Below are 26,776 nucleotides of genomic sequence, written 5' to 3'. Positions count from 1 at the left end.
TCCCCTGAAATACTGAACATCACTTGGTAGCCTCTGAACAGTTCCAGGCCTTGACTTTGGGTCTTGAGTGGGCATGACAGGAGGTATGGGTGGTTTGGGGTTCCTCTGGAGATGGAGAGAGGCCCCATCCCCTCCACTCCCAGCAGAAGCCACTAGCTCAGCTTTTGAGTCCATGGTTGGTCCCATACTGGCTTGTATTCCAAGTCCTCAGCTCCATGCTTGTGGGCAACAGCCTGCTTGCTGCACAGACAGACGTGAGGCCCAGGCAGTGGCTAGTGGAAGCCTGGGCCTCCCTGAGGCAGCAGAGCCCTGCAAACTTCTAGGATGAAACCTTGTGGTAGAAGCCAACATTTGCCACCTCAACTCCTCCACTGCCCCCACCCTGGTGCGGGTCCTCATCATGCTCGCTTCAACTACTGCAGGGTCTCCTGACAGGTTGTCCTGCTTCCACCTTTGCCCCCCAGTATGTTCTCTTCACAGCACACAGAGGAATCCTCTGCTCAAAACTGTTTGGTCACTCACCCCTCGCTCAGATAAAAAGTCCAAGTTCTCACCATGGTCCACAGAGCCCTCCAGGATTGGGCCTGGCCAACCTCATCACCTCCTGCACCCGCTTCTACAACCGCTCTCCTGGCACACTCCAGCCTCAGTGCCTTTGCACTGCCTTTTCTCTCTGCCTGGAATGTTGTCCTCCGCCACGCACTACAGCTCCCTCTCATTGCATTCAGGTCTTTGTTTAAACACCACAGTCAGGAATGTCTTCCCTGATCATGGCATCAAAAAGAGGCCAACCTTCCACTCCTGCAATGGTATCTCCTATCCTCACTTTATTTGTCCTCACAACAATCATTTTTAGCTGACCTATTAAATATTTCTGTTACCTACCTGCTTCCATTAGAAAGCAAGCCCCAGGAGGGCAGGGATTTGTCAGTTTAGGTCACAGCAGTACCCCCAGAGACTAGAACAGTTCCTGGCACACAGTGAATACTCAGTAATGTCCGTCCAATGCATGACCGTAAAACACTTAAAGTGTTGCCCATGACATGGCAGATAGTCAGTAAATGGTTCTTGAAGGAAGGAATAAATCAATACATGCATGAGTGAATGAGTAAGTGAAGCCATTCCTATCTCGGGCCCTAGAGCTGCCCTCTCTACTATTCTGCCCCCAGCAGCCCTGGGAGCCAGCCATCGGTACAAGCACAGGAACTTTATTTACAAACACAAGGCTGGAGCATGGGCCAGGTGGGAAGGTGGACATGGCAGGGCTGGGAGGCTCCTACTTCTGCTCCCGCCTCCACACGATGACCATGCCGCTGGCATCACTGGAAGCCAGGAGGCTCTCATCACAGTTGAAGCTGACGTCCAGCACAGGGGCGCTGTGGCCCTGCAGCTTGTTGACTGCAGCCTTGGCTGCCCGCTCCACATCAAAGAAGTGTACGCACATATCCTCGCTGCCAGTCACTGCCCAGGTGAGAAGGAGAGGTCATCAGGAGGTGCTGCACGTGGTGACGTGAAGTCTCTGAGGTGACTTAGGTGTTGAGGGAGTCATGTCCAAGGTATGAGGTCCCAGCGTGCCTGGGGAGGTGTAGGGGGGCCCTATCTAGATGGGAGGTTAACTGGCTGTTTTGGTTTTGTGTCTAGAAAGTGAGGTCTCTCAGCTCTTTGGGAAGTCTGTTTCTTATGCCATGAAGTTTCTGGGCTGGTTGGGGCTCTGTGTTCAAAGCGGAAGGCTGTTGGGGTATGACAGGTCTCAAGGCCCAGAAGTCAGGGCATTAAGGTGTCATGACATATGAGCCACACCAGCACCAGCCCCAGTGCCTGCCCCTCCTCAGTCACCCAGACACCCCAACCCTATGGAACTCACCCACACAGGCTCCCTGGCGGAAGGACATGAGGGGGCAGAAGATGCTGCGAACAGGGTGTGAGCTCTGCTCAATGGGGAAGCTTCTCTTCAGCTGCAGGGTCCCCTCATTGTCTACCACCCTGAGGGGAGAATGAGAGCAGGTCAGGGCACGGCCTCAGCCCAGAGGTGAACGCATGGTGCAGTAGCCTGTGTCCCCACCCCCGTGCCTGAGTTCTTTTCAAGGTTCATGAAATCCAGTTTTGAGATGATGGCAGAAACCTGTAAAGCAGGGGCTGGTATGTGATTTAGTGACAGTTTGGACACTTTAAATGTTGATAGAAATAGGAAGCCTCTGCAGTGTAATTCACTAGTTTCTCTTTCTAAGGGCCTCTAAGAGCTCTGGTGTTCAGATGTGTACAAAGAGAAGAAATGGCTGACCAAACTCTGGCACCCCTGTACCATGGCTACCCCACAGCTGTTCAAAGGCATGAACTGAGGCATGTCCATAGCGTCATCTGGTGAGAAAAGTGAGATGTGGAAAAGGATGTAAAAGGAACCCACTTCTGTAAAATAATGACTCTCCCTTAGAAATGTGTGGGTGTGTACATGCTGAGGACTGTGGGAGAGGGAGTAAAGCATGGAACAGTACATATGAAGTTGTTATTATGCTTAACTATGGCAGGGGGCGGCCAGTGTGGCAGGAATGAGGATGAGAGAAGGCAGAGGATGGGGGAAAGAGGCAAGAAACTCAGGAGTACACTTAAATTAAAAATTGTCAGTGTTTGTGTATAAAATAATTTTTAAGGGGAGAAGAAAAATAAAATAGCAAAATGGCAAGCATCCTGTCAGGCAGCTGTTTTCAGACCTGGCTGGACAACACTTGGGGAACTTTTAATATACTGATGTCCAGCCTGCCCAAGAGCTTCTGAAATCCCTGACTTGGATTGGGGCCTGGTCATGAATGTTGGGAGCCCTTCAGGTCATTCCAGTATGTGGCTAAGGCTGAGAACTGCATTTGAGAAACATGACACATGTGAGTGGGGACAGTAAACTCTGCCTCAAAAAAAAAAAAAGAGAGAGAGAGAGAGAAAGGAAAACAGGTCACTCTTCTAAGGGGCCCTAGTCCACTTTACACCTCAGTTCGCTTGTCTGTGAAATGGTCATAACAGCACCCACCTCACAGGGTTGTTATGAGGATTAAATGAGGTGATGCGTATGAGAAGCTATGAATAGGACCTGGTACCAGCAACTGTTACCTAAGTGCCAGCTACTACTATTTCTATTACTGCCACTACTGAGCTCATCATTATATTAATGATGCTAAGAACGAGGAAGAGGGGGAGGAACCTGGACCTCTTTTCTCAGTGAAATTAGCCTGTTGAAGGAGATAGGCCTCCCCTCCTAGTCTGATGGAGGCGGCAGGCCCTACATCTCCAGGTGGCTGGATAGGGAGACCGACCTGTAGAGCAGAAGCTTGTTGAGGCAAGCATTTATGAGCAGTGAGGGGTCCCGGGCCTCACGGCTGACCCAGGAGCGGGCGGAGATACTAGTCACAGGGCTACCCTCATGCACCACCAGACGCTTGGCTTTGGTCAGCTTCCCTGCAACCATGGAGGGGACAGGAGACAAAAGTAAGGGGGAGACCTGTGTACCAGGAGGGCAGGAGTGCAAGCACTCAGATGAAGGCCTGGGACCTGCCTACCTGTGGCCATGTCGAAGAGGAAGGAGAAAACACTGCCTCGGTCATCGCCTGCCCAGAGCAGCCGGCCAGGGGCGTCAAAGGACAGAGCGAGGACGCGGCCTGTCAGCTTGCTGGAGCCACCTTTCACTTTCTTTCCCGTGGAGATGTTCATGACATGTACGTTATGCTTGGCATTCCCCACCTATGGGTGAGAACCACATACCATCATCCTGCTCCCAGCCAGTACCACCTTGAATCTGACCACAGTGGGACTGCTATTAATGGGACTCGATTCTCCCTACTGAAATTTAATCACAGTGGGGTCATGGTGGGTAATGTAGAGGTGACCCAGGCCTACAGTCTTCCCAAGCCAACCCTTCTTGCAATTTGACCAGAGTAGACAGCTGCTGCAGGGGCTACAGGGGTCACAGACCCATATTGTTTCCCCTTGGCCAGCGCTCCCTGTGCTCAGCAAAGTACAGCACTATCCCAGACCCTTGATAATAGCTCATCCACTCCCTGGCTGGCCCTTCCTGGAGCCTTGATTCCACTGGGGCTGCTGCTGCCGCCACAACTAAAAGGATCCCAGAGCACAGGACCACTTGGCCAGTTCCCCTCTACTACCTGCTCAGAGCCAGGCCAGGCTTTTCATGTCCTTCCCCAACTGCCCACCCTCTGACTCTCTATCCTGAGGTTAGACCTCAGTCAAGCTTCCACTGAGATGAGATGAGGTTTCCAACTAGTAATCCTACTCCCCAACCAGTAGCCCCTGCAGTTGGAAAATGGTAGGACTGCAGCTGATGGGACCAAAGAAGTGGCAGACCTACGACCCTGCCCCTGCGAACTAGTCACCCCTGTAGTCTACCACAGTGAGGCCAACCCAAACTGAGAGCTGCATGTCCTCATTCTGACTTATTTCCCTCTGAATCTGACTACCAGGGGACTGTGGTGATGGACTAGAGGTAACCCTCCCTCCCCCTGCATATTGATGCCCTAGAACAGCCCTCCTGGCCCAGCATCCCCGCCCCCGGTGAGTAGGCGCCCTGGAGCCTGACCACAGTGAGGTTGTTGTTGACTGGCTGGAAGGTGCAGCAGAGCAATTCAGCGCCATCAGGGTCAGGGATCTCCCGGATGCAGCAGCCGTCCTCAGAGGCCCAGATGCGCATGGTAGCATCGAGTGAGGTGGACACAAGGATGTCATTGGAGAGGGACCAGGCGAAATCGGAGACACCTCGGGTGTGGCCCCGCAACACTCGGAGCACGGTGGGTGGAGCAGGCACCAGCTGGCACAGTGAGATGCTACCATCAAGGGAGCAGCAAGCCAGGCGGTGCCGGTCGTCATTGGCGAAGCGTACCCTTGGGACTGCAATGCCAAGGAGCCACTTGTGGGAGTCAGTACACTCACCAGATGCTTTTTGTTTATAAAAGGCTCTGACGTGTGAGCTGAGGGGAGGAACCCACTGCACTAGGCACAGTGGTCTAACCAAAGGGCTTTCCTTCACTGAGAAAGGAAGCTGGAACCCCAGAAAGCCCTCTGCCAAAAGCTTCCTACATCTTAGCAGGTGCTGTATGGATTGCAAGAGTTCCACAGTGTGAAAAGGCCTCCACATCTCAGCAAGCACTTTACAATTCCCAAGGTCTTAGCAGTTTGCCAGACCCGGTCTGTCCTTTGCAAGAGGATTTCTGTGCAGCAAAAGCTTTCAACTTGTTCAAGTGACTTGTGACCCCAGAAGCCTCTCCAAAGGGATTTTTTAAGATGCCGAGCCCCTTTATGGTAGACAAAATACCTGAGATTTTGCAGACAACTTTGTAGAGGGCTTTTAGGTTTGTGAAAGGTTTCATGGATAATTCCTCCCTCACAGTTGGGCCAGAGACTTTGTGTTCCAGAAAAGGATATACTGGGTGGTTGTTACAACTGGGGAAAATTCATGGTGATGGGACCTGCTATCTACTGGCTCACCTGCCTCATCCACGTGCTGGTCAAAAACATGGTACATGCCCGCAAAGGCATAGTTCTCACTCAGCGATGTGTCTCCAGCCATGGCTCGACTTGCTTCTGCTGCTGATGTGGGCACGACACTGCCGGGGGGCCTGGGCCCCAACAGGAGTAGGAGGTGAGAGGAGGAAGGTACTAGTGTTCAGCCTGCCTTTGCCCATGGCTCCTCTCCTCCTTACAAACCCTCAGCCCTGGTGCTTACCTGTCCTCATAGACGGCACGGTTCATCTGTGCCTGTAGCTGGTAGGAGCCTCGGCTGACTGAACGGCGGTGTCCACGGGCCCCCAGGGCCCGAGGATCATCCTCAAAGTCCTGTGAACAGAGAGGGTCAGGGTGGGCACATCTTGCAAACAGCCCTCAAGAACCTATGAGGTCTGGAGCATTCAAAATATATCCAGGACCAGATCCCTTCTCACCCCATCCAGTGCCACCACCATCACCTGTGTTGTGGTGGCCTCTGCATTAGTTAGCTTTCTCCCACCCTTGCCCCACTCAGTAGATAAAGAGTGAATGCCTTCCAGAAAACCATGCAGCTCAGTCTCTTGCTTCATTCAAGTCTCAGCTCAATTTTCAACTCCTCACAGAGGATTTCCTTCTTCATACCCATAAAAAGTAGCTTCCCTTTATCTCCTGCACCAGTCCTGATTTGTTCTCCCAGTCTACTTTATTTTTGTATCTTAGCATGCCTCACTATAAGCCATGGTAATTATTGACTTGTTTATTTGGTTTGCTATGTTTATTGACCTATTTATATATTTTTAAAGATTTTATTTATTTATTTTTTAGAGAGGGAAGGGAGGGAGAAAGAGAGAGAGAGAGAAACATCAATGTGTGGTTGCTGGGGGTCATGGCCTGCAACCCAGGCATGTACTCTGGCTGGGAATCGAAAGTGCGACACTTTGGTTCACAGCCCACGCTCAATCCACTGAGCTACGCCAGCCAGGGCACCTATTTATCTTTATTGTATACTTATCACCTTGTTTATCTTATTTATTGTCCATTTACTGACTTATCTCATATATTATCTCTTTTTGCCCTCTGCTCATCCTAAGAGTCTGGAACAATGCGTTGCACATAGCAGGTGCTTGACAAGTCTGTTGCGTGAATATACATGAAGGCAGGTAGTATGCATGGTAGGTGGTGTGGAGGGAGCTCACCTCCATGCGGTCAAGGGTAGTGCGGCTGCTGCGGACGATGCTGTTGCTATAGGCACGAGCACTGCCCGGCTCGGAGAGAGGCCCGTAGCGCTGGCCCAACAGCTGCCCACGTAACCTCAGGTACTGCCGACGCAGTGCTGGGGGGTGCCCAGCCTTAGCATTCTCCCGTAGTAGCTGGCTGCGCCGTCGGATATACTGTGTCCGAAACTGTGGAAACGTTGGTGTGCGGTACGCGTTGTACCTGCGATGGCAGGAGGCAGGCGAGCAGCAGGCACAGGACAGAGGGAATCAATCAGCTCAGGGGATAGGGAAGGAGAATGAGGTGTGTGGCAGGTAGGGGTCAGTATGGCAAGTGATCAGCAGTGGTGATGGGGGTTCCTCTGGTAATGGGATGCGAGTGTGTCTTTACTAAGAATGGACATGGAGATGAGGTCAGTATGGGGATGATGGAGGCAGTCTGCAGCTTTGCTTAATTCGATATGGGGTGGCTGGGTCAATGTACACAATAGTAGGGGTCAGTCTGACATGGTGATGGTTAGTGTGGGGCAATGGAAGGGATCAGTATGGGATGGTGATGGGGTGAGACTAGAGAAATGATGGTAGTAAGATTAACTCTGGCGAGCAATGGTGGGAAATAGGATGTCACCAGCGTGAGCTCCATCACCTCCCCCACACCCAAAGGTTCTAATAACACACTTTTTGCGCATGCCCATATATGACTGCATTTCCCCAGCATGCTCACGCAGCCACAGAAACTTCCCCGCCCAGCCTCACTTATCACCATTGCGCATGCACCACAGTAGTTTCCGCTCCCTTGGGATCTGACCCCACGTCTCACCTCGCGTCTACTGCTAAGACCTGCTGCCACACCGCGGCCATTACCCGGCCTCCTCTTCCGCCGTATCCGCCCGCGGGCGCCTGCAGGACAAGGGCCTGGAATGTCAGCGTCTCAAGTGAAGGGATCTAGTTCCGCCCCTTCTGCCAGGTGATCATTTCCACAGACACTGAGTCCCTCCACGCCGATATGTCAAATCCCACCCGGCTGTTAGCATGGTCAACACCCCAGCCCTGCTCTGGGAGCTCCCGGAAGGCTCACAGCAGGGATTCTGATCTGACTTCGCCCCTCCCCAGTCGCCATAGCAACGCCCCTCCCCCAGTCTAGCAATCCTAGGGGGCTGTCCCCACCCATCTTGCCCCCACCGCCCGCCTTCCCTTTTCGGGTCTAAGAACAGGGCCCAGATCAGTGACCACCTCCGGGGCTGCCTCCGGCTCTTGAGGCCCCCAGGGCGGCCCTGAGACCAGTGTCGCCCTTTCCTTCTGTCTCTCCTCTCCCTTTCCCAGGCTCCCGGCAAGATGGCTGCCTGCTGCCAGGAAGGGCTGCCAAGCGTAGAGCGAATGGATGGGAATCTTCCCCATAGCGTGGGAGACCTACGCAGGCGCTCTAAGGTACAGTAGCTTCCGTCACCAGGGCGGAGGCTCCTCCCCTTAAATTCAATTCACCCCGTGCTTAAAGGCACTTTTTGTATACACAAGAATAATGTCCAATGGCCATAGGGACAGGGGCGAGTATGCGAAGCACTCGCTAAAAATCAGATATACGACTTTCAAAAAAAGTAAACATTTTCTTGTAAAGGAGCGGTGTATAAGCGGCTTTTTAGTAGCACAATCTTGGCCAAGCAAGATTTGAAGCAGAGAATAAAATAATCACACATGCAGAGGCCCTACAAAGTTCATCAGTTCTTAGAGTAATTGATGGGCCTCCAGACACCCCCAGGAGGGGAAGAGTAGGTTCTTTGAGGAGAGTGGGAGTGTGTGTATGTGCCAGCGCGCGCGCAGCGCCGGATGGGTGTGGCGTTGGGCTTGGTGCTTCCAGGAAACTTGGTATGGGCGTGAATCACTAAATAATTAGGCGGAACAATCCCAGAAGCCTATCTGAATCATCCTTATTGCGACTTCAACAGGAAACCACCTCTCTATTCATCTTAACGTGGTCAGGATATACAATTTACAAAGTTGAAATACAAGGTTTAGTAGCTTCCTATTGGATCTTAACATCAACTGATACAATTCTCAAAACTGTTATTACAGTATTTTTATCACAAATACAACAACCTGAAAAATGTTCTAAAGCCACCTGAAATGAGGAGACACGTCCAAAAATGTATTGCCCTTTTTTTGTGTTCTAATAAAAATAGACCACATTGTGTTTTATGGATTTGGCACCTCCCTTGCCATGTAACTAAGCGACTGGTGTCTTTATAGGATATTAAATACTCTTCTATTTCATTATTGCTGAAGAATAAACTATTTCACTGCACAAATGCATAACTTATTGGACAATGTGCTGGACACTGTTCAAAGTGACTTATATGTATTAATCTATTTAATCCTGATAACTGAGTGTTTTGGGACCTATGACTGACTATCCCCACTTTCCAGATGATAAAATCTGAAGCTCAGAGAGTTCAAGAGTGACATTTTTATTAAACTGGTTCCCTATTTGTGACCAGCATTGGGTTTTTTTCCATGTTCATTTCACCATAAAGGGTGCTATGATCAGTGCCTTTCCCATTCACCTTGACCCTCCCTGGACAGAGCCCTGCCCTTCATCCCACCACTCTCCTTCCAAAGACAAATGATGGGAAGAAGTCACAGGAAAGTCAGAGAAGCCAGGGAGATTTACTGTCTCACTACCAGAGTTGATTCTTTTGTTGTTTTTATAATATCTATATGTTAAAATTTCAAAAACTTTTTAAAACCTCATTCCTATAAGGCTATAAGATACTAGATAAAACAACCCAATTATAGGGTTGTTATAAATTAACTAATGCATAAAAAGTGTTCATACCCAGGCTGGTGTGGCTCAATTGGTTGGAGTGTTGTCCTGTAAATTGAAAGGTCACAGGTTTGGTTCGATTCCTGGTCACAGCACATGCCTAGTTTGCTGGTGTGGTCTGTCCCCAGTTGGAGTCCATACAGGAGGCAATGGATTGATGTTTTTCTCTCACAGTGATGTTTCCCTCTCTTTCTCCTTCCCTTCCCCTCTTTGTAAAATCAGTAAGCATGTCCTCAGGCGAGGATAAAAAGAAGTGTTCATAAGACCCGTTTCGTGAATAGTTTGCTATTATTCTGAGAGGTAGTAAAATAATGTGTACAAGGCAGTATACCTTGATCACTGCCACAGGCTCTGCCAACCTGGAGCTCTGTGTATTTGGGCAAGTCACTTAACTCCTTTGTGACTCAGTCTCCCCCTCTAAAAACACTGCCTCATAGGGTTATTGGGAGGACTAAATGAGGTTAATACTTGTAAAATTTAGACTAACATCTGGAACAGAGGAAATACCCACTAAGTGTTGGCTACTGTTAGATGTTTTAAAAACTTTTCCCATTAATAGATCTATCTGCCAGAGGGTAGATATGGTGCAGAACTAATGTGAATTAGAATGACCGCCCTGGCTGGTGTGGCTCAGTGGATTGAGCAGCGGCTTGCAAACCAAAGGGTCACCGGTTCTACTCCCAGTGAGGGCACATGCCTGGGTTGTGGGCCAGGTCCCCAGTAGAGGGTACGTGAGAGGCAACCACACACTGATGTTTCTCTCCCTCCCTTCCCCTCTGTCTAAAAATAAATAAATGAAATCTTTTAAAAATTAAAAAAAAAAAGAATGACCACAACTGTTTCTTTCACCTATTAGGTGCTCTGCATTTTTTCAGTTTTTCTTCTTAAGCTTTTACACACTCTCACTGGATTAAAAATAGGATTTGCCCTGGCTGAGTGGCTCAGCCGGTTGGAGTGTAGTCCCATACACCAAAAAAGGTTGCAGGTTTGATCCCCAGTTAGGGCACATACCTAGGTTTTAGTTTTGATCCCTGGTAGGAGTGCATACAGGAACAACCAGTCAGTGTCTCTCTCTCTCTCTCCCCCTCTCCCTCCACTCCCCTTTCCGCTCTCAAATCAACAAACATATCCTTGGGAGAAGATTAAAAAATAGGTTTTGAATAATAAGCTGATGATAGAAGACAACTTTCAGTTTGTTGGGAGTTTGGGGAGAAGGGGCAGAGTTTCTCACCATGAATGGCAAGTCAGTGGGTGGGGAAAAGAGTCTCAGGCCTGTGGTATCAAGTCATGAGAATCAGTTCCTGGAGATTGTGAGTGACCTTGGTTACCATCTCATGACCTCTGGAAAAGAAGCTCAAGCCCATAGGGGACCACAGGTCCTATTCACTCTAACAGGATCAGGGCTATTTCACTGTCAGAATGACAGTTGAGGGTCCTAGCCAAATGAACAAACTAAAACAGATTTGGACAGAAAAGACAGGTAAGCCAGAGCTGTTTGAAGAGAATACCACATCACAATAGTGACTCAAATAGTGGCAGAAACAGGCAGGGCCGTGTCTGTCCTGGACTCCTTCCTTCATACACCTCCTGCCTATTTGGCCCCCAGAGTTCAGAAATGCAAAGGCGAGCACTGGACCACATGAGCTATGTCCACTTTTTATTACTAACACAGGCTAAAATGAAACCTGAAGTTGGGGTCTATCCTAGGAACAAATATGATTTGAGGGAAAGCCTGGGTAGCTTGGGGGTGACAAGAATCAAGGCCAGAGAGTAATTGGGGGAGACATGGGACTGAGGTATAACTGGAGTGTAAATGCTAAGTCCTTATTTATCTCATCCCTGAAGTTTCTTCCAATATGGGACAAGTGGGCGTTGGACATTTTACCATTTCCTAATAGGAGAACATTAGCCTCTGAAGCCAAAGTTCTCATGGTCCCCAAAATCTGAATGATGATAACTCTCCATGGCATGAGTCATAAACAAGATTCTTGCAGTTAGGAAAAGCCTCACAAACCACTCAAACACCCCCAGCAAACTGAAACAGGGAGCTAGCCTTCCAACACATAGTGATCAAGCCCCTACTGGGTGCCAGGCACTGGGGCAACAGCAGTAACTCAGACAAATGGTCTCCACTCATGGAAATGCCCTTCTAACTGAAAAAATAAGCAATAATGAAGATCGTTTAGAATTTGGTATTTACTGTCATTAAAATAGTTCCCTTAGTGTTGCTGAGCTGTGGGATGGGGAAAGGGATGAGAAATAAGTTTAAGCTGGAACCAGAATAAAAAGAAGCCAGAGACACAGCTCTGGATGCCGAATGTGTGGATAAGGCCAGTGAGGCCAGTCAGTGACCAATTCTCAGAGGGGAAGAAATCACTTTGCGGGGCTGGAACTAGGGCTGCTCTGCTCTTTGGTTTGCAATTCCTTTGACTCAGTGAGAGGTTCAGGGCCACACTGTGGGCCCGGGGAAAGACTGGACCCTGGGTTTGGTACCTCAGTCCCAGGTAGTATAGTGAAATGGGTACAGCCCCTAGTTCTTCCCATTTTTTTTTCTGCTAATACACTGGATTACATCTCATTGCTTTTCAGATGTTAAGCCACCCTTGTGTTCCTGGGATAAGCCCGCTTGCTTTTGGTAATAACCTGCATTTACTGAGCTCTTATAACATCCATCAAGGTAATTATCATGGCCACCCTAATGAAGTAGGTGCAACATCGAACCCCACTTTGAAGATGAGGGAAGTGACCCCTAAAGGGGTTTACTTCCCATGGTCACAGATGTAGAATATTTTAGAACTAGCAGTTGGACCAGGCAGGAAGTAGAACTGGACTAAATTTCTCATCCTGGGCACCAGAAACCACATGGTAACCAGCCAGCAGTATTTACAGTAGTGCCCATTCCTTTCTCTCTTCTCTCTGTACATGCTCCTGCATCAAGTCCTAAATCAATTTTCTCTCCTGTCTCTCTCCCAACCTCTCTCCTGCACTGGTAGATCCACCCTGAAATTCACAGTGGCCCCCAGCTGCTCTGAGGAGAAGCTGATCTCATAGGCCTACTCTCCAACTTCATCCTTTGTTCTTCCTCAATCAGGGTATGTTCCAGTCACACTGACTTAATTGCACATCCTTTGAAAACTGCACAAACTGTTCCTGGGATCTGGAACGCTCTCTTCTATGTACTCATGCAGTAAACATGTCAACTCACCCCACAGTAATATTACTAATACCAAGCACTCTGTGCCAGGTACTGTTTTAAGTACTTTGCAGACATAGAAAACCTTATTTAATCCTCACAACAACCCTGTGAAATTGGTACAATTATCCTGTGTCATACATGGGGAAATTGAGGCAAACAGTTATATGCCCAAGAGCACTCAGTAAGCAATGGAGTTGAAGTTACACCCAGGTCACCTGGTTCCAGAATCCTTGTTCTTAATTACTACACTGTTTTTAAACTCTCACCTGAGGATATGTCTTTTTTTGTTTGTTTTGATTTGAGAAAGAGAAAGGGAGAGAGAAAAATCAATCATTTGCCTCCTGCATGCCCCCTGACCAGGGATCAAACCTGCAACCTAGGTATGTGCCCTGACAAGGAATCGAACCCATAACCATTTTGTTGTATGGGAAGATGCTCTAACCAAGCCACCTGCCCAGGGCATCACTACTCTACTTAACACCAACTGCCAAATTATTCCGTGTGAGCTCCTCTAGTGTGGATTCATAACAAGCACCTTCTTTCCCCTCACCTTCCTCACTTGATCTGCAAGCAAATACTATTAGTTCCACCTTCAGAATTATCAAGAATCCGACTCCTCTCCATGTCCACTGCCTCCACTGCCTCCACTGCCTGGACTACTGCAGTGTCCTCCTCACTGCTTCAGCCCTCACCCCCTCATGTGTCCTCACAGAAGCCAGTGGGTCCTGTTACAGCCCAAGGGAGCCCAAGGCCCTCCTCTGCTCAGACCCATGTTGTGGCTCCAGCCTTCTCACAGAAAAAGCCAAAGTCCTCCCCATGGCCAGTGAGGCCCCACATACCAGGCCCCTGTCAGCTCCCCGACCTCATTTCCTGCCCCCTGCCCCTGGCTCTCTCTGCTCCTGCTGCACTGACCTTGTTCCCTCACACACACCAACCACACTCCCACCTCAGGGCCTTTGTACTTGCTTGCTTTTCCTTCTGCCTGTAATTCTTTCCCAGGTTTGGGAAAGGCTGACTGATTTGGCCAGTAAAGAAACGAGCCCTTGTTCGATTCGGGTGTTTGCTACTTACATAGCAAAAGCAAGAATAGTCTCAGATGCCAGCTCGTGTTCCTCGTGGAGGTAGCACTGAAATGTAAGGGGCCAGATCACTACAGCATGAGTGCTACAGCACCCTGCTGCAGAGGAACTCGCTCCAGACTAACCAGTTCTATACCCTCAAGTCGGGGGGAGGAGAGTTCTAGAACACCTCTGACTTCATCAGAACCTCAGGCAATGAGAAACTGTCTCATGACAGCTTCTTTGCTAGATGGGGAGGTTAATGAGAGCTGGCCTCAAAGCATTTCCTCACAAGCCTCTAGTGCTCTGTGTTCTGAAGATCACAGAGTGTTCTGCCAATACTTAGATCAGCTTGCCTACCTGGCTTATGTGGAGACGTGCGAGGCACACAGAGCACGGTGGCGGAACCATTGTCCTACACCAGATATCCTCCTCGTTTGCTCTCCTTCTGTCTGGAGGTCTCTATTGTAAAGTCTCCTCCTCTGAATTGCCTTCCCTGACCACCTCGTGAAAAATAAATACCACATCCCATCACTCTCCACCCCTCCCTTTATTTTCCTTAATGCTTGACACTCGTGTTACCTTATGCACCAGTTTACTACTTTATTGTCTGTGGACCCCTCTAATACATGCATGATTCTTGAGGGAAAGAAATATGTTGTATTCTTTGCTGTGTCCCTGTTATTATCTGGCACTATATAACATTACTGACTACATCTACCAGACACTGTTCTAGATGTTCCCCATGTCTTGACTCATTTAATGGGTATTATACCCCACATTACAGGTGAAGAGACAGGTTTTTAGAGGCCCTGGGTTTTGGAGGAGGGGAGGCAGGACCTCTGGTGCTGGGCAAACAGATGTTCCTTCCGTTTGGAGAAGCTAGAAGGGTCATGATGGGTGGGGAAGCAGGAAGCGGTTCTAGGGCCAGTGTCTGGAAAATATTAACTTAAGGAGTATCAGATGTCAAGAAATAGCCCTGGCTGGTGTAGCTCAGTGGACTGAGTGTGGGCCTGTGAACCAAACGGTTGCGGTTCAATTCCCAGTCAGGGCACATGCCTCAGTTGTGGTCCAAGTCCCCAGTAGGGGGCACTCGAGAGAAGGCAACCACACATTGATGTTTCCCTTCTCCTTCTCCTCCCCTTATCCTCTCTAAAAATAAGTAAATACAATCTTTAAAACAAAGAAAGAAATAGAAGCTAGCATTTATACACCATGGTATCTTGAGGCCCATTTGGAATAGAAATGCCTGCAACTATGGAGAGGGCTTTGGGACACAAAGCAGGCCTTCAGAAAACTGATGACAGCTACCTACCTCCCATGCCAATGTGGAAGTCCAACAAACCACACCTCAAACAGTTTTCTTTTTAACTTTTTATTATGGAACATCTCAAACTTACACTAGTATTGATAGAATGAACTTTCATGTACCAGTCACCCAGATTCAACAATTTTAAACAGCATTTTTTCAAACTGCAGCCTCCATAGCATATGAATGGTTGCAGTCTAGCTGACTTTGTTAAAGTACAATAAACTAAGAAACATCAGGGAACTTTGCAAATTTCATTCATAATGGGTGGACTGTACCTCAAGAAAAATGTACTTATCACCGTGGACTGCAGTCATAAAGTTAAAAATTGATCACAAATCCTGTGCTTTGAAAACTATTAAGAACTAGAGAGTAAAGGAAACTTTCAGAGATGAGTTTTGCTTACAGAAAGTTTAAAATTGAGTTTAAAAATCTAACTTGATGGCATATTAGAAATGTCTATGCAGAACAATGCCATGGTATTTTTTTAAGTAAGTGTCTTAAGATCTTTTCACTTTTAAAAAAGATTTTAGCCCTACCTGGTGTGGCTCAGTGGATTGAATGCTGGCCTGCCAACCAAAGTGTCACCAGTTCCATTCCCAGTCAGGGCACATGCCTGGGTTGCAGGCCAGGTCCCTAGTAGGGGGCACACAAGAAGCAACCACACATTGATGTTTCTCTCCCTTTCTCCCTCCCTCCCCCTCTCTCTAAAAAATAAATTTTTAAAAACTACAAAAAAATTTATTTCCAGAGGGAGGGGGAGGGAGGGAAACATCAATTGGTTGCCTCACACACATGCCCCACTGAACCCACAACCCAGGCATGTACCCTGACCAGGAATCAAATCGGCAACCCTTCACTTTGCAGTAAGATACCCAGCTGAGCCACACCGGTCAGGGCTCCACAGATTACGTGTAACAATTTAGAAGCCTTAATTGTCTTTGTGCATTCACTCTATGTTGAAGTCCCCCCTCCCACAGGTTCTAGGGAGGCTCTCCATAACCACTAACATTTCTCCAGTATACTGTATGTGTATTCCACACTGAGATGGAACACCCTTCTGGTTTTTCAGATCTTGGGGCACGATGAATTACAAGGGATCATGATCCTTATGTTAGCCCGGGGGCGGGGGGAGATAGAAGAGGTATGCAGCTGGACAGGGACCTGGCATGTGTGGTTTTTTTTTTTTTTCAAGATTTTACTTACAGAGAGGGAAAGGGAGGAAGTGAGAGAAACAGCAATGTGCCTTGCATACCCCTAACCCACAACCCAGACATGTACCCTGACCTGGAATCGCACCAGTGACCCCAAGCTGGCATTCAATCCACTGAGCCACACCAGCCAGGGCAGAACCGGGAATATTTTGTCTTGATAAGCAGAGGAATGATAAGAACACTGGCTACTGATCTTTGTCCAATGTTTTTTTTTTGACATACCTTAAGTATTCACAGCATTTTTATTTAAGAGGCTATTTGAAAGTTTTCTACACCCCTACATCTACAATGGGGGGGAGGATATGGGGGTATCAGGGATTTACCTTGTTCTATACATGTTGCATTTAACATCCTTGACCCCACCATCAGGTGAGCACTATTCCTTTTATACATGTTGAACCTAAGGCAACAGTGATTCAGCTTGCCTGGGGTGGGAGGGTCAGGGCTTGGGATTTACTCTGGAACTTGAAGTGCAGGGGTTGTCTATGGGATGTTTGTAGATAGCTTTTGGTAAGAGCTCGATCCAGGGCTTGAAAAGTATTTGCAGCCCTCGCCGGTGGGGCCCAGTCGATTGGAGCGTTGTCCCGTACACCAAAAGGTTGGAAGTTCAATTCCCGGCCAGGGTGGGTATGGGAGGCAACCGATCGATGTCTGTCTCTCTCTCTAAAATCAATAAACATATTTAAAAAACTTGAAGTATTTGCAGGCCAGGAATCTGGTCTTCACAAGCCTTGGGACACAAGTTCCCAAGGCCAGCGTATGGGAGTTTCTGGTTTTGGCAGGTTCTTGGGGAAACATGCACATTAGTGAGATCCTGGTTAAGCAGAGGACTAATGGGCATTTTTGTCAGGAAATTTTATCAGCAATTTCACTGCAAAAAGAACCCAACTGTTCTCTAGGACCCATTCCTTAGAGCAAATAGAGATTGGGCCTCCCTGGGCTGGACTACAAGGCACCTTAAACCAGGAGAGCAGAACAAGCTGATCAAGGTGTCACTCAGATATAGGAGGCTACTTACGGTCTTTATTGATGTCACGTGGGGGGTCATTTTGTTACAGGAATTTGGTAGTTAATTATGGGATTCTATTCTTAGGCCACACTGGTGGTAAGGACATTTTATTCCCTCAGGAGCAACAGAGAAGCCTCTCCTCACCCCCTCACAAGGCAGTTAATAGTGGTTCACTGCCGTGGGTCCTGGAAGGTCCAGCACCTAACACCCTTCTCTGGACCTTGCTGTGGGCTTGGCAGGACCATCTGGATGGGAGGAAGGGTCCTTGGGGCCTGTCCCAACTAGCTGGTGGACCTGGGAACCAGGCTGCCAATACTGGTACTCATAATACATGGACCCATGCTGTCAGTCTAGTTTGCTACCAGACTGGGTGGCTTGTACACAGAAATTTCTCAGTTCCAAAGGCTGGAAGTTAGGTATCAGGCTGGTTCAGCTCTGGTGAGGGCCCTATTCCAGAATGCCTTGTGTCCTCACATGGAGCAGAGCAGGGAAGTGAGTTGTCTATCATCATGAGGGCCCCACCCTCATGACCTCATTTAATCCAAGTAACCCCCCAAGACCTCTCTTCCTAATACCATTATATCAGGGAGGGTTCCAACACATTTTGAGGGAACATGATCAGTCTGTTAATGTTAAGTCCCAGTAATCTGAAAATAAGGCAGTTTAGGTTGTTTTGAAACTTTCAATCTATTGGCACTTAAGCTCAACATCAGTCAGGTGGAAGCCATGGACACAACTGATTAGAAATTTAGGATGAAAGGCTAAACCCTATGGGATTCCAATGCAGCCACCAGAATCCTGACTAAAGGGAGAATTGAGGAACGAACTCACATTAACTAGAAGCACAAAAGTAGTCCAGGCCTCTGCCACCACCTTATGACCCCCTGTGGTGGAAGGTGTGGCTAACTGTTCTCAATGGCTCCATATGCCTAATAAACTGGCTTTATCCTCAACAGGAAATGCTGGCAAGATCAAGACAATGGGACCATGAAGAAACCCAATTCTGGTTTATTAGGGGACTTCACCTCAAGCATATCCCATTCTACTGCACCTCACACATCTTTTCTTAACAAATGGAAACCAAAGCCCTCCACCAGCAAAAAGGGTGTGACTCTTTATAGTGAGACTCTCACTCCTACTGCTGTGGTGTAGAATGAACCCACAGTACCTCTATGGTGTGCTTGCATAGACCCAAATCAATCTCAAACTTTAAATTTTTGGCAATCCCTGCCCACCCCACCCCTCAACTAAATCCTTTGCTCAAAGACTCCCTTCCCAGTGATCTTCCCTGTTCTTACATTACAAACTGGGTTGAGTAAGGATAAAAGCACTATCAATATCGATTTGTTTTTCAGGTTTCATCTTTTTAATCAGCTCCATGAAGGACATCCTAAATGCTACATGAAAACACAACAGAATATTTTTCTTCCAGTATTAAAAAAATATGACATTCACAAGTATTTTAAGAAACATCTATATATCAGGTCAGTGATTTCAATAAAAAACACCACCTCTAAGTAATCATGTTCTTAATTTCTTATAGTTACATTTGGAAATTGCTTCCTAAACATGGTAAACACTGTCTATGAGTTTTTAAAATGTCCCTAGATGCACATGATTTCTGGGGGAGAGTCTGGTCAAACTGCCAGAACCAATCCTGAGAGCACAAACTAAATGCCTCAGAATTTGTCTTGAAACGGGAGAGAAAACTAAAAATAAAAACACACGGAGCTTTCTAAAAGGTCTTCAACAAGCTACCTTGGGAGCTCAATTCAAAAATATGTTTATGTACTAAAACAGATGTTTCAGTGTAGCTCCAAAACTCTATAAATACAGCCATTGGAAGGACGATCCTGGATCAGAAGTTTTATTCCTTGTGTATCTGAGAACAGTAAGAAGAGGAAGAATTGTGATGCCAGGAAGGAACAAGTGACACGCTCACTTCCTGGGGTTGTTAAGGACACTGAGGACTTCACAACTACACACCCTCATCTACATGCCCAGCAGGTTACAGGGGTACAAGGTTTTCAGATACCCCTCCCCTATACCCTGGAAGGCAGAATAGCCCTGACAAGCACCTGAGATCAAGGGAGGCCTAGGAATGCTGTCAGGTGGGCCAGGTGACATACATGCAGGCAGGGTAAAGGTGAGGGAACACAACAGGGTCTGTTCAGTGGCAACCTACAAGCCTCACCTACATTAGGTGCGCATGCCTCATCTCAGTTGTCATAATTGTCTCTGTAATTTCCTCCTGCGTAGCGGTCATAACCACCCTGGCTTCTGGGGAAAAAACAGTTGCGGGAATGTATCAGATACCCCCAGATAATAGTAAAAACCGTATTTACATATTTCATCACATTATAAAACTTTAATACTTGCAAAACAAGACATATGAAGCATACGAACATTATATAGAAATCACATAATTATATGGCTTATAAGTTACATTGTACATTAAATCATACTAAACATTACTGCAATAGACAACTAACCAACACGGTACAACATACACATCATCACATACTGCAATTATAGTATCTTACAATTTGCCAATGCATTACACGTAACTCAAAGTATTATACTTCATATTTCTTTTAGTTTCATTATAATTTGTAAAACAAACAGTAACACCACAGTAAAAAACACCCAAGCAGCCCAGTTCTTAAAGAGAAAGGCAGTGCCACCAGAGTGCTCCAAACCCCTTGGTTACCCACCTGCCGCCATAGTCTCTGGACCTTCCATATCCATATCCATATCCATATCCTCCAGGTCGACTGTCGTACCTGCCACTCCCATAGCCCTGGTCCCCACCACCTACGACAAACAATTATTTTAAATTGCAATTGTCCAGACACACACCACCAACAGTTGGTTTTCCCTCAGACCTTGTGATCAAACTTACCATTGTACTCACCTCTGGAGTAGCTTCGACCACGCCCACGGGCCCCAAAGGCACCCCCTCTGGTTCCACGGGCTGACTTGCCTGCGTGGTCCACACGGATCTGGCGACCATCCAGAGACTAGGTATGAGGAGACACAAAGAGGATGGCTTGGTGGTCACCCAGGGAAGTGGTGAGGAAAGAGTGGGCGGGGCAGGTGGGCAAAAGAACCCAGAAACTCCTGCTGGGCACCAGATTCTGGGTGCCATGTTCACAACAAGCTCCTTTGACCAGAATGGCCTTATCAGGAGCTACAGAATCCCACAAAATGACCTGAATCCACCATGTTCCCCTGCTACTACTTACATCTTGACTGATCTCAGGTGAGTTCTCCTCCCCACTCCTCTAAGCTGCCCAACTACAAGGGCTAGACAGACACCTCTCTTGGTTTGAGGCTTCAGAGTCCATCCCAGAAGACTCACGAGGTCCTCTCCGGGCCAGGCCCACAGGTCTGCAGACTCTACTACCTAAGCCCAGGGCAGGTCAAGGTCAACCATCCACGGGTGGCTTCTCGGCCTCATGCAGGACCAGTCGTCGCCTCCCAGGCAGCCCGGCTCTGTCTGCCGCTGCCCTCCACCCCCTAGAACAGAAGGCAGTCACGCTCCTGTGAGTGGGCACCGTGGGGTTTGGTGGCCGCGCTGCCCCTAGCAGACACAGAGGGAAAAACAGAAAGAACAGTGGAAGTGGCAGAGATGGGGGCAGGGCCCTAATGCAGGTAGAAGGCCTCACCTCTCCATTCATGGCTCTCATGGCATCTGAGGCATGCTCTGGATTGGTGAAGGTAATGAAGCCAAAACCTCGGGATCGTTGAGTCTCCCGGTCCTTGACGACGACCACTGGGGAAGAGAAAGAGAAGATAGATATGAGGAAAAGTGACAGGTATCAGGTGGAGAACGGACCCCTCCCACTAAGACTCAATGAAAAGTTATCAGATTCTCCAAAACCCGGGGGCCCCAGACTTCCTCTACCATACCCATCCATTATGAGTCTGGCCCACGTCTCACCCTCAGAAATTGGCCCGAAGCTGCTGAAGTGATCTTCCAGGGCTTGTTCATCGGTGTTGAAGTTGAGCCCTCCAACAAAGAGCTTCCCTTCTTCAGAGGACATGGCAGTGAATTTGAGTCCTATAAGAATATGGAAAAGGGTGGGAGAACAGTGGGAGGGAGAAAGAGGTTGAAGAAAGGATAAATAGGAAAGGAGACAACAAAAACAGACACGTAACTAAGGGGAAAACGAAAATGCCGGACCAAGAAGACGGAAATCCGTGGGACAGGATCAGAGAGGTAGCCATTTGAGGGCTTCCTCCGCGCATGCCCACATCCCCTGCCAACACGCCAGTCATTTTGTGACGCCGCGCAGGCCCAGAACACCCACACTTTCACTCTGTTCCCGCAGAACAAGATGGCGGTAGTCACGTGGGAAAAGCACCCCCCCACCCCCACCCCGCAAGTCTGGGCCATCGCATGATCACTCCGGCCACCAATGCCTTCAGCCCCTCCTGGCACTCTTGGTGCTTGGATACAATGTGCCAACTTCCCACCAAACCAAAAGTTTAACCTCGGAGCACGGTACCCACCCGCCCCAGAGAAGCCCAACCCTAGGTGTCTGAAGCCGCTTCTCTTCCCACTCGCGCGCCTTGCTCAAGGACGGCGCGGCGCACACCCGAGAGGAGAGGAGAGGGTTCTTAAGTCAGACTACGCTTACCTAGAAATTACGTAGAATGGCCAGACAGACAGCAACCGTTGAAGAGGAGAGCAACTGAGGAGGTTGGGGCGCGGGAAGAGGCTTAATAAAGTGTACGTATCTTACACGTCACGGAACGTCCCCCACGCGCGCCGATTGGCTGAAGCCAGCGAGGGGAGGGGTGGAAGGAAAGGACCGCCGAGCAAAGGAAGCGAAGTGCTCATTATGTTTCTGGAACCGAGGCGAGCTTTGTGTGGTCTGTGCAGAATGACATAAGCATCCCTCCGGCCCCAGCCATCTTCATCCCTTATGAGCATGAACCTTTTCTCTCACACATCCCTTTCTGTTCTTGCCCTTACTCCTTTGACGTCATTTTCCCATTGGTTCTGACGACTTTCTCAGGATCTCAGTCGTCTTTTTTTTTTTATGTCTCTGATGACATTACCGCCCTCTGATAACCTCCTTCACCTTCTAGCCCTCTAACCTCATATCCTTTGAGGGCCCTATGGTTTATACCCCAAGGGCCCGATATTTAATCCCCCACTTTCCCTGACCCTTCATAGTTCTTAACATCAGACCCTACATTTTCTCAGTGTCTGATCCGGACCTCTACGTTTTCTTCTTTGTACCTAACATCTAGCCGCCTGTTATGGTACCCGTTTTCCTGGCATCATTCCTTCTCATTTCTGACTTCAGCCCTCATCTTTATCTGACAGCGTCCTGAAGGCTGTCTTTTGATTTCTCCACCAGTATTCTGTGTGAGATGCCTTCCACAAAACTGGATGCTCCAATCTCCGAAGGAAGTAATTCCCAGTCCACGAAACAATTTTTGCTGTCACTCAGGGCTACTGAGCCCTTGATCCACAGAAAGAACTTTGACAATACACAGTAGACTTATCCAAAGCAAGGTGTGCCTGAATCTACTACCCACGATTTGGTCTTGTGCAGCCTTCAGCGTGTCTTAGCTACCTTTGCAGTGAATGGATTTGACAGACTTCGTTTCTGAGCTCTCCATCCAGGAGGGATGGGTTAGTTTGCCTTCAAAGACTACATTTCTCATCCATAGAATGGACTTGTGTAGTTTTCTAAGGGTCAGCCCCATCCCCCAAAACAGACTAGATTTGTTAACTTTCAGAGTACAGTATCACATGCATCCACAAAATGAACTTGTCTGGCTTTTGCCATATTCAGACCTATGTCCAGGATGGATGTAAACAGATTTCATTGTCCTCATACATACTGGTCTTGGATAGCCCTCAGAGAATCTGAGCCTCATGCAAAAAAAGGGGGTGCTTGTTTGCCTTTCAAAGTGTCTGCCCTCTGATCATATTCCATAGTTTATGACACATTGTCATTTTTGTTCCATGCAAATCTCATTTTACTTATTCTTTTATTCCTGCACCTGAATATCATTTTCTTCCTCCCACAGTTCACCAATTTATTGGGTTTAATGTGTATCTTTTTTGTTATATCATATAAAATCCACATTTTGTCCATGCTCTTAATTAAATGGTAGTTATATTCTTTTCCCCAGCTAGCATTATGTTAACATTTCTCTGTGTTGTCATGGGTGCATCTAATCTCTATGTTGCTTCTTTTTTTTTAAGATTTTATTTTATTTATTTTTAGAGAGGGGAAGGAGGGACATAGAGAGAGAGAGAGAGAGAAATATCAATGTGCAGTTGCTGGGGGTCATGGCCTGCAACCCAGGCATGTGCCCTGACTGGGAATCAAACCTTCGACACTTTGGTTCGCAGCCCGTGCTCAATCCACTGAGCTACGCCAGCCAGGGCTTATATGTTGCTTCTAATGGTTGCAATAAACTCCAATGTGTACATCCACTGCATCATTTTATCCCTGGGTGCTCCCAACAAGAGACACTGGGTTGCCTCCAACACCCCCATTTTGATAAATAATGCCTTGTGAATGCTCCCTTATGGGCCAGTGTGAAAATTTCTTTTGGATGTGTACTCAGAAAATAAGCTGGGGCATAGGACATGTACATATTTAATTTTTGTAAGCAGTGCCAGCCAGATTGTTATCTGGAATGAGTGGGACAACAAATGAAGGTGCTTACATTCCCCTGTCTCTGTCAACAGTTAGCATTACCCAGCATTCTAAATTTTCCAGTTTAGCTCCCACTCCCTCTGCCCATCCTTCCCGCTTCACTCCTCCCGCTCACTCAGTTGCCCCTCTCCACTCTCTTCCCCTCTCCTTTCTTCTCCTTCTTTCACCCTCCATCTTGCACACCTGCTCCATTCCCGTCTCCTTTCTGACACTGCACTGAAAAGAATAAAAATTTCCAGTCTATCTGGTACAAATTTCATAATTTTTTAACTTGTATTTCAAAATGATTGATAATGATTTTGAGTACTTTTCATGTACTTGTTTGATTTTGGGTTTCCTCATGAAATTGCTTCTTCATGTCTATGTTCCTATTAGGCCAGTTCCCATATTCCAGTATTTTTCTTCTTGTTGATTTTCAGGGGCCCCTTGGTCCAATTACAAATCCCTTGCTGTATCCTTTCTTCATTCCTTCATTTTCAACATTTCTAAATCTTTGTATGTGTGTATATACCACTGGACCTTTTAAAAAATCCAGTGAGGGGGTCTCTGTGCTCTGTTTTTGTAATTACCATTAAAACTTCTTACATCAGTCCTGGCTGGTGTGTCTCAGTGGATTGAGTGCTGGCCTGTGAACCAAAGGGTCGCTGGTTCAACTCCCAGATAAGGGCACATGCCTAGGTTTCGGGCCAGGTCCCCAGTAGAGGGTGTGCAAGAAGCAACCACACATTGATGTTTCTCTCCCTCTGTCTTTCTCCCTTCCTTCTCCTCTGCCTAAAAATAAATAAAATCTTTTCAAAAAGAATTAAAAAACTTCTAACATCTCATTTCATATTCTCCAGTTAGTGTTATTCTGTTCCTTTTTTTCTACCGTCATACTCATGCCTATTTTCTTTGGGCGTTTTTTATGTCTTGTGTTTCTGTTTTATCTTTCTTATATTATCTATTATATTTAAAATTATTCATCTGTCTCAATACTTCTGCTTTAGATATTGTATGTCACCCAGTGTAGAAGGCAGCCTCTGATATAGCACCCAACAATCCATGCCTCCTGTATAGTTCCCTCCAATGTTGCACTAGGGTTGGTCTATGTGACCAAGAAAACACAGCAGAAGTGATGGAATATCACTTCTGAGGTTAAGTTATAAATAGACACTGTGGTTCTGTCTTTGTTATAGTCTCTCACCTGTTTGTTGGGACCATGTGCTGTGAGGAGGCCCGTGGAGAGGCTCAGGTCTCCTACCAACAGCCCCATGAGTGTGCCATGTTCAAAGTGGGCCCTTCAGTCAAGTCATGCCTTCAGCTGACTGCAGTCTTGGCTCACAACTTGATTGAAACCTCGGAAGAAACCCTGGACCACTGGACTAAACTGCCCCCAAATTCCTGACTTTCAGAAACTGAGAAAATTGATTTGTTGTTTTAAGCTACTAAGTTTGGGGGGTAATTTGTTATGCAGTAATAGACAATACATCCAGTTTATTTTTCTCTGGGAGGTATACTGTCCCAGTGTCTAGTTATTTTGGTGCTGAGTGCATATTCCCCTGATATGAGCAGCTGTTCTGGCTGGAAAAACATCTTAAGGGAAGGCTGAAGGCCAGACTCAACTCTGTTCAATCACCTGGACTTCAAAGGATTAGGGGATATGTGGGGAGACAAGCCAGAGATTGGACAGTCCCAGGCACCACAGAAACAGAGCTCTCAGTCCCATCTGCTATCACACCACCTGACAATTCCTATGGCAGGGGTTTCATCTTTAAACCCTCAGACAAGGTCATTTCCCTAGGTGTCACCACCAGCAGGTTGTTTGCTGCCCTGACACTAGCCCCCCAGACACCTGTACTCGTGGCTGGGATGATTTCTGCAGTGATAGGGCAGACAAGGGCCCTCTCAAGGCAACATGGAGGAGAGGTAAGAGCCAGAACTTAAATCTCTAACCTATCCTGTATTTGCTACCTCTAGCCATCTACCACTCAAAATACTGGCCAGTTAAAGACAGTCTTCCATTTCCCTATGGGTCTTCATAGCTGTGCAAGTTTCTGGAACTCCTGTTTCCCTCTGTGGTTTCTCCGGAATTCCTTTCGGGCAAGGGAATTAATGGTTTGTGCTGTTTGCCATCTTGGCAGGAACCAGATGCCCCAGCTAGGCATCCTCAGAGACTAATAGAGTTTTCTGCCCTTCAGGCTTATTTCAGCCTCTTATTCACAGAAAGGACTCCTCTGGTTCTCAGAGGTCCCAAGTTGCCATACATAGAATTGACTTGTATTGCCCCTAAATATATGAGATCATTAATCATAGAATACACTCAGGAGGGTGTCAGCTGGTTACTGAAGGCGAGGAACATTTCAGGTCCTCAGAGGGCCAGATACCCCAATATCTTGGATGCTCCTTGGTATATGTGTGTGGGGCTACCTGTGTCCCTTATATGTACTTGTTAGACCCACAGCCTTGGAGCACCCCATACACAGAATGGTCTCGTCCTGCTCTTCCAGTGACTGAGCCCTTATCTGAGGAATGGTCAGCTTCCCCTCCAATACTGAGGTGTGATAGGAGCCTTTTAAGAGTTATTTCCAGCTTTACATGGCATTCTTGGGGAGACAGATGAGAAGATGACTGCTGTAATGCCCCTCATCTCTGTTAGCGGTGCCTTGTGCAGCAATTTCTGGCCAGAACCTAGCACAGCAAGGACACCACCTGTAGGTCCCCAGTTACCCTACCCATTGTCTGCCACATCCTTGTGGACAACAGCATCTGACCTGTGACACAATCCACCTTTGGAGAATGTAAGTGGGAA

General features: G+C 47.6%; 2 protein-coding genes and 1 long non-coding RNA gene across 13 annotated transcripts; 1 reads left to right on the top strand and 2 right to left on the bottom strand.

The window, feature by feature from the left end:
- Positions 1-783: 783 nt before the first annotated feature.
- Positions 784-8,053, bottom strand: WDR13 (WD repeat domain 13). Of its 2 annotated transcripts, none has more exons than XM_045860630.1 (10): positions 7,929-8,053; positions 7,516-7,595; positions 6,678-6,918; positions 5,723-5,832; positions 5,485-5,615; positions 4,580-4,887; positions 3,546-3,726; positions 3,303-3,444; positions 1,865-1,983; positions 784-1,461 (listed from the first exon to the last, which is right to left on the bottom strand). In XM_045860630.1, the coding sequence occupies exons 2-10, from the start codon at positions 7,554-7,556 to the stop codon at positions 1,277-1,279; spliced, it is 1,458 nt and encodes a 485-aa protein (XP_045716586.1). In that variant the 5' UTR covers positions 7,557-7,595; positions 7,929-8,053; the 3' UTR covers positions 784-1,276. The 2 variants fall into 2 exon arrangements, with proteins under 2 accessions (XP_045716586.1, XP_045716587.1); XM_045860631.1 differs by having other exon boundaries at positions 6,678-6,884; positions 7,929-7,973.
- Positions 7,528-18,937, top strand: LOC123832804. Its single transcript, XR_006788110.1, has 3 exons — positions 7,528-7,662; positions 8,019-8,123; positions 18,256-18,937. It is a non-coding gene; the product is annotated as an uncharacterized LOC123832804 (long non-coding RNA).
- On the bottom strand, positions 15,855-22,079 carry RBM3 (RNA binding motif protein 3). Of its 10 annotated transcripts, none has more exons than XM_045860635.1 (7): positions 21,943-21,984; positions 21,243-21,362; positions 20,968-21,074; positions 20,202-20,319; positions 20,014-20,113; positions 19,494-19,579; positions 15,855-16,953 (listed from the first exon to the last, which is right to left on the bottom strand). In XM_045860635.1, exons 2-6 carry the CDS (start codon positions 21,343-21,345, stop codon positions 19,519-19,521), a joined length of 489 nt encoding a protein of 162 aa, XP_045716591.1. In that variant the 5' UTR covers positions 21,346-21,362; positions 21,943-21,984; the 3' UTR covers positions 15,855-16,953; positions 19,494-19,518. The 10 variants fall into 10 exon arrangements, with proteins under 10 accessions (XP_045716591.1, XP_045716593.1, XP_045716595.1 ...); XM_045860637.1 differs by having other exon boundaries at positions 19,498-19,579; XM_045860639.1 differs by having other exon boundaries at positions 19,494-19,576.
- Positions 22,080-26,776: the final 4,697 nt, after the last annotated feature.

The sequence above is a fragment of the Phyllostomus hastatus genome, unplaced genomic scaffold (assembly GCF_019186645.2).
Source record: "Phyllostomus hastatus isolate PE091 unplaced genomic scaffold, TTU_PhHast_1.1 phas_scaffold_200, whole genome shotgun sequence".
Taxonomy (NCBI): Eukaryota; Metazoa; Chordata; class Mammalia; order Chiroptera; family Phyllostomidae; genus Phyllostomus; species Phyllostomus hastatus.
Note: the sequence above shows the minus strand (reverse complement) of the source record. Positions and strands in the feature narration are given on the sequence as shown.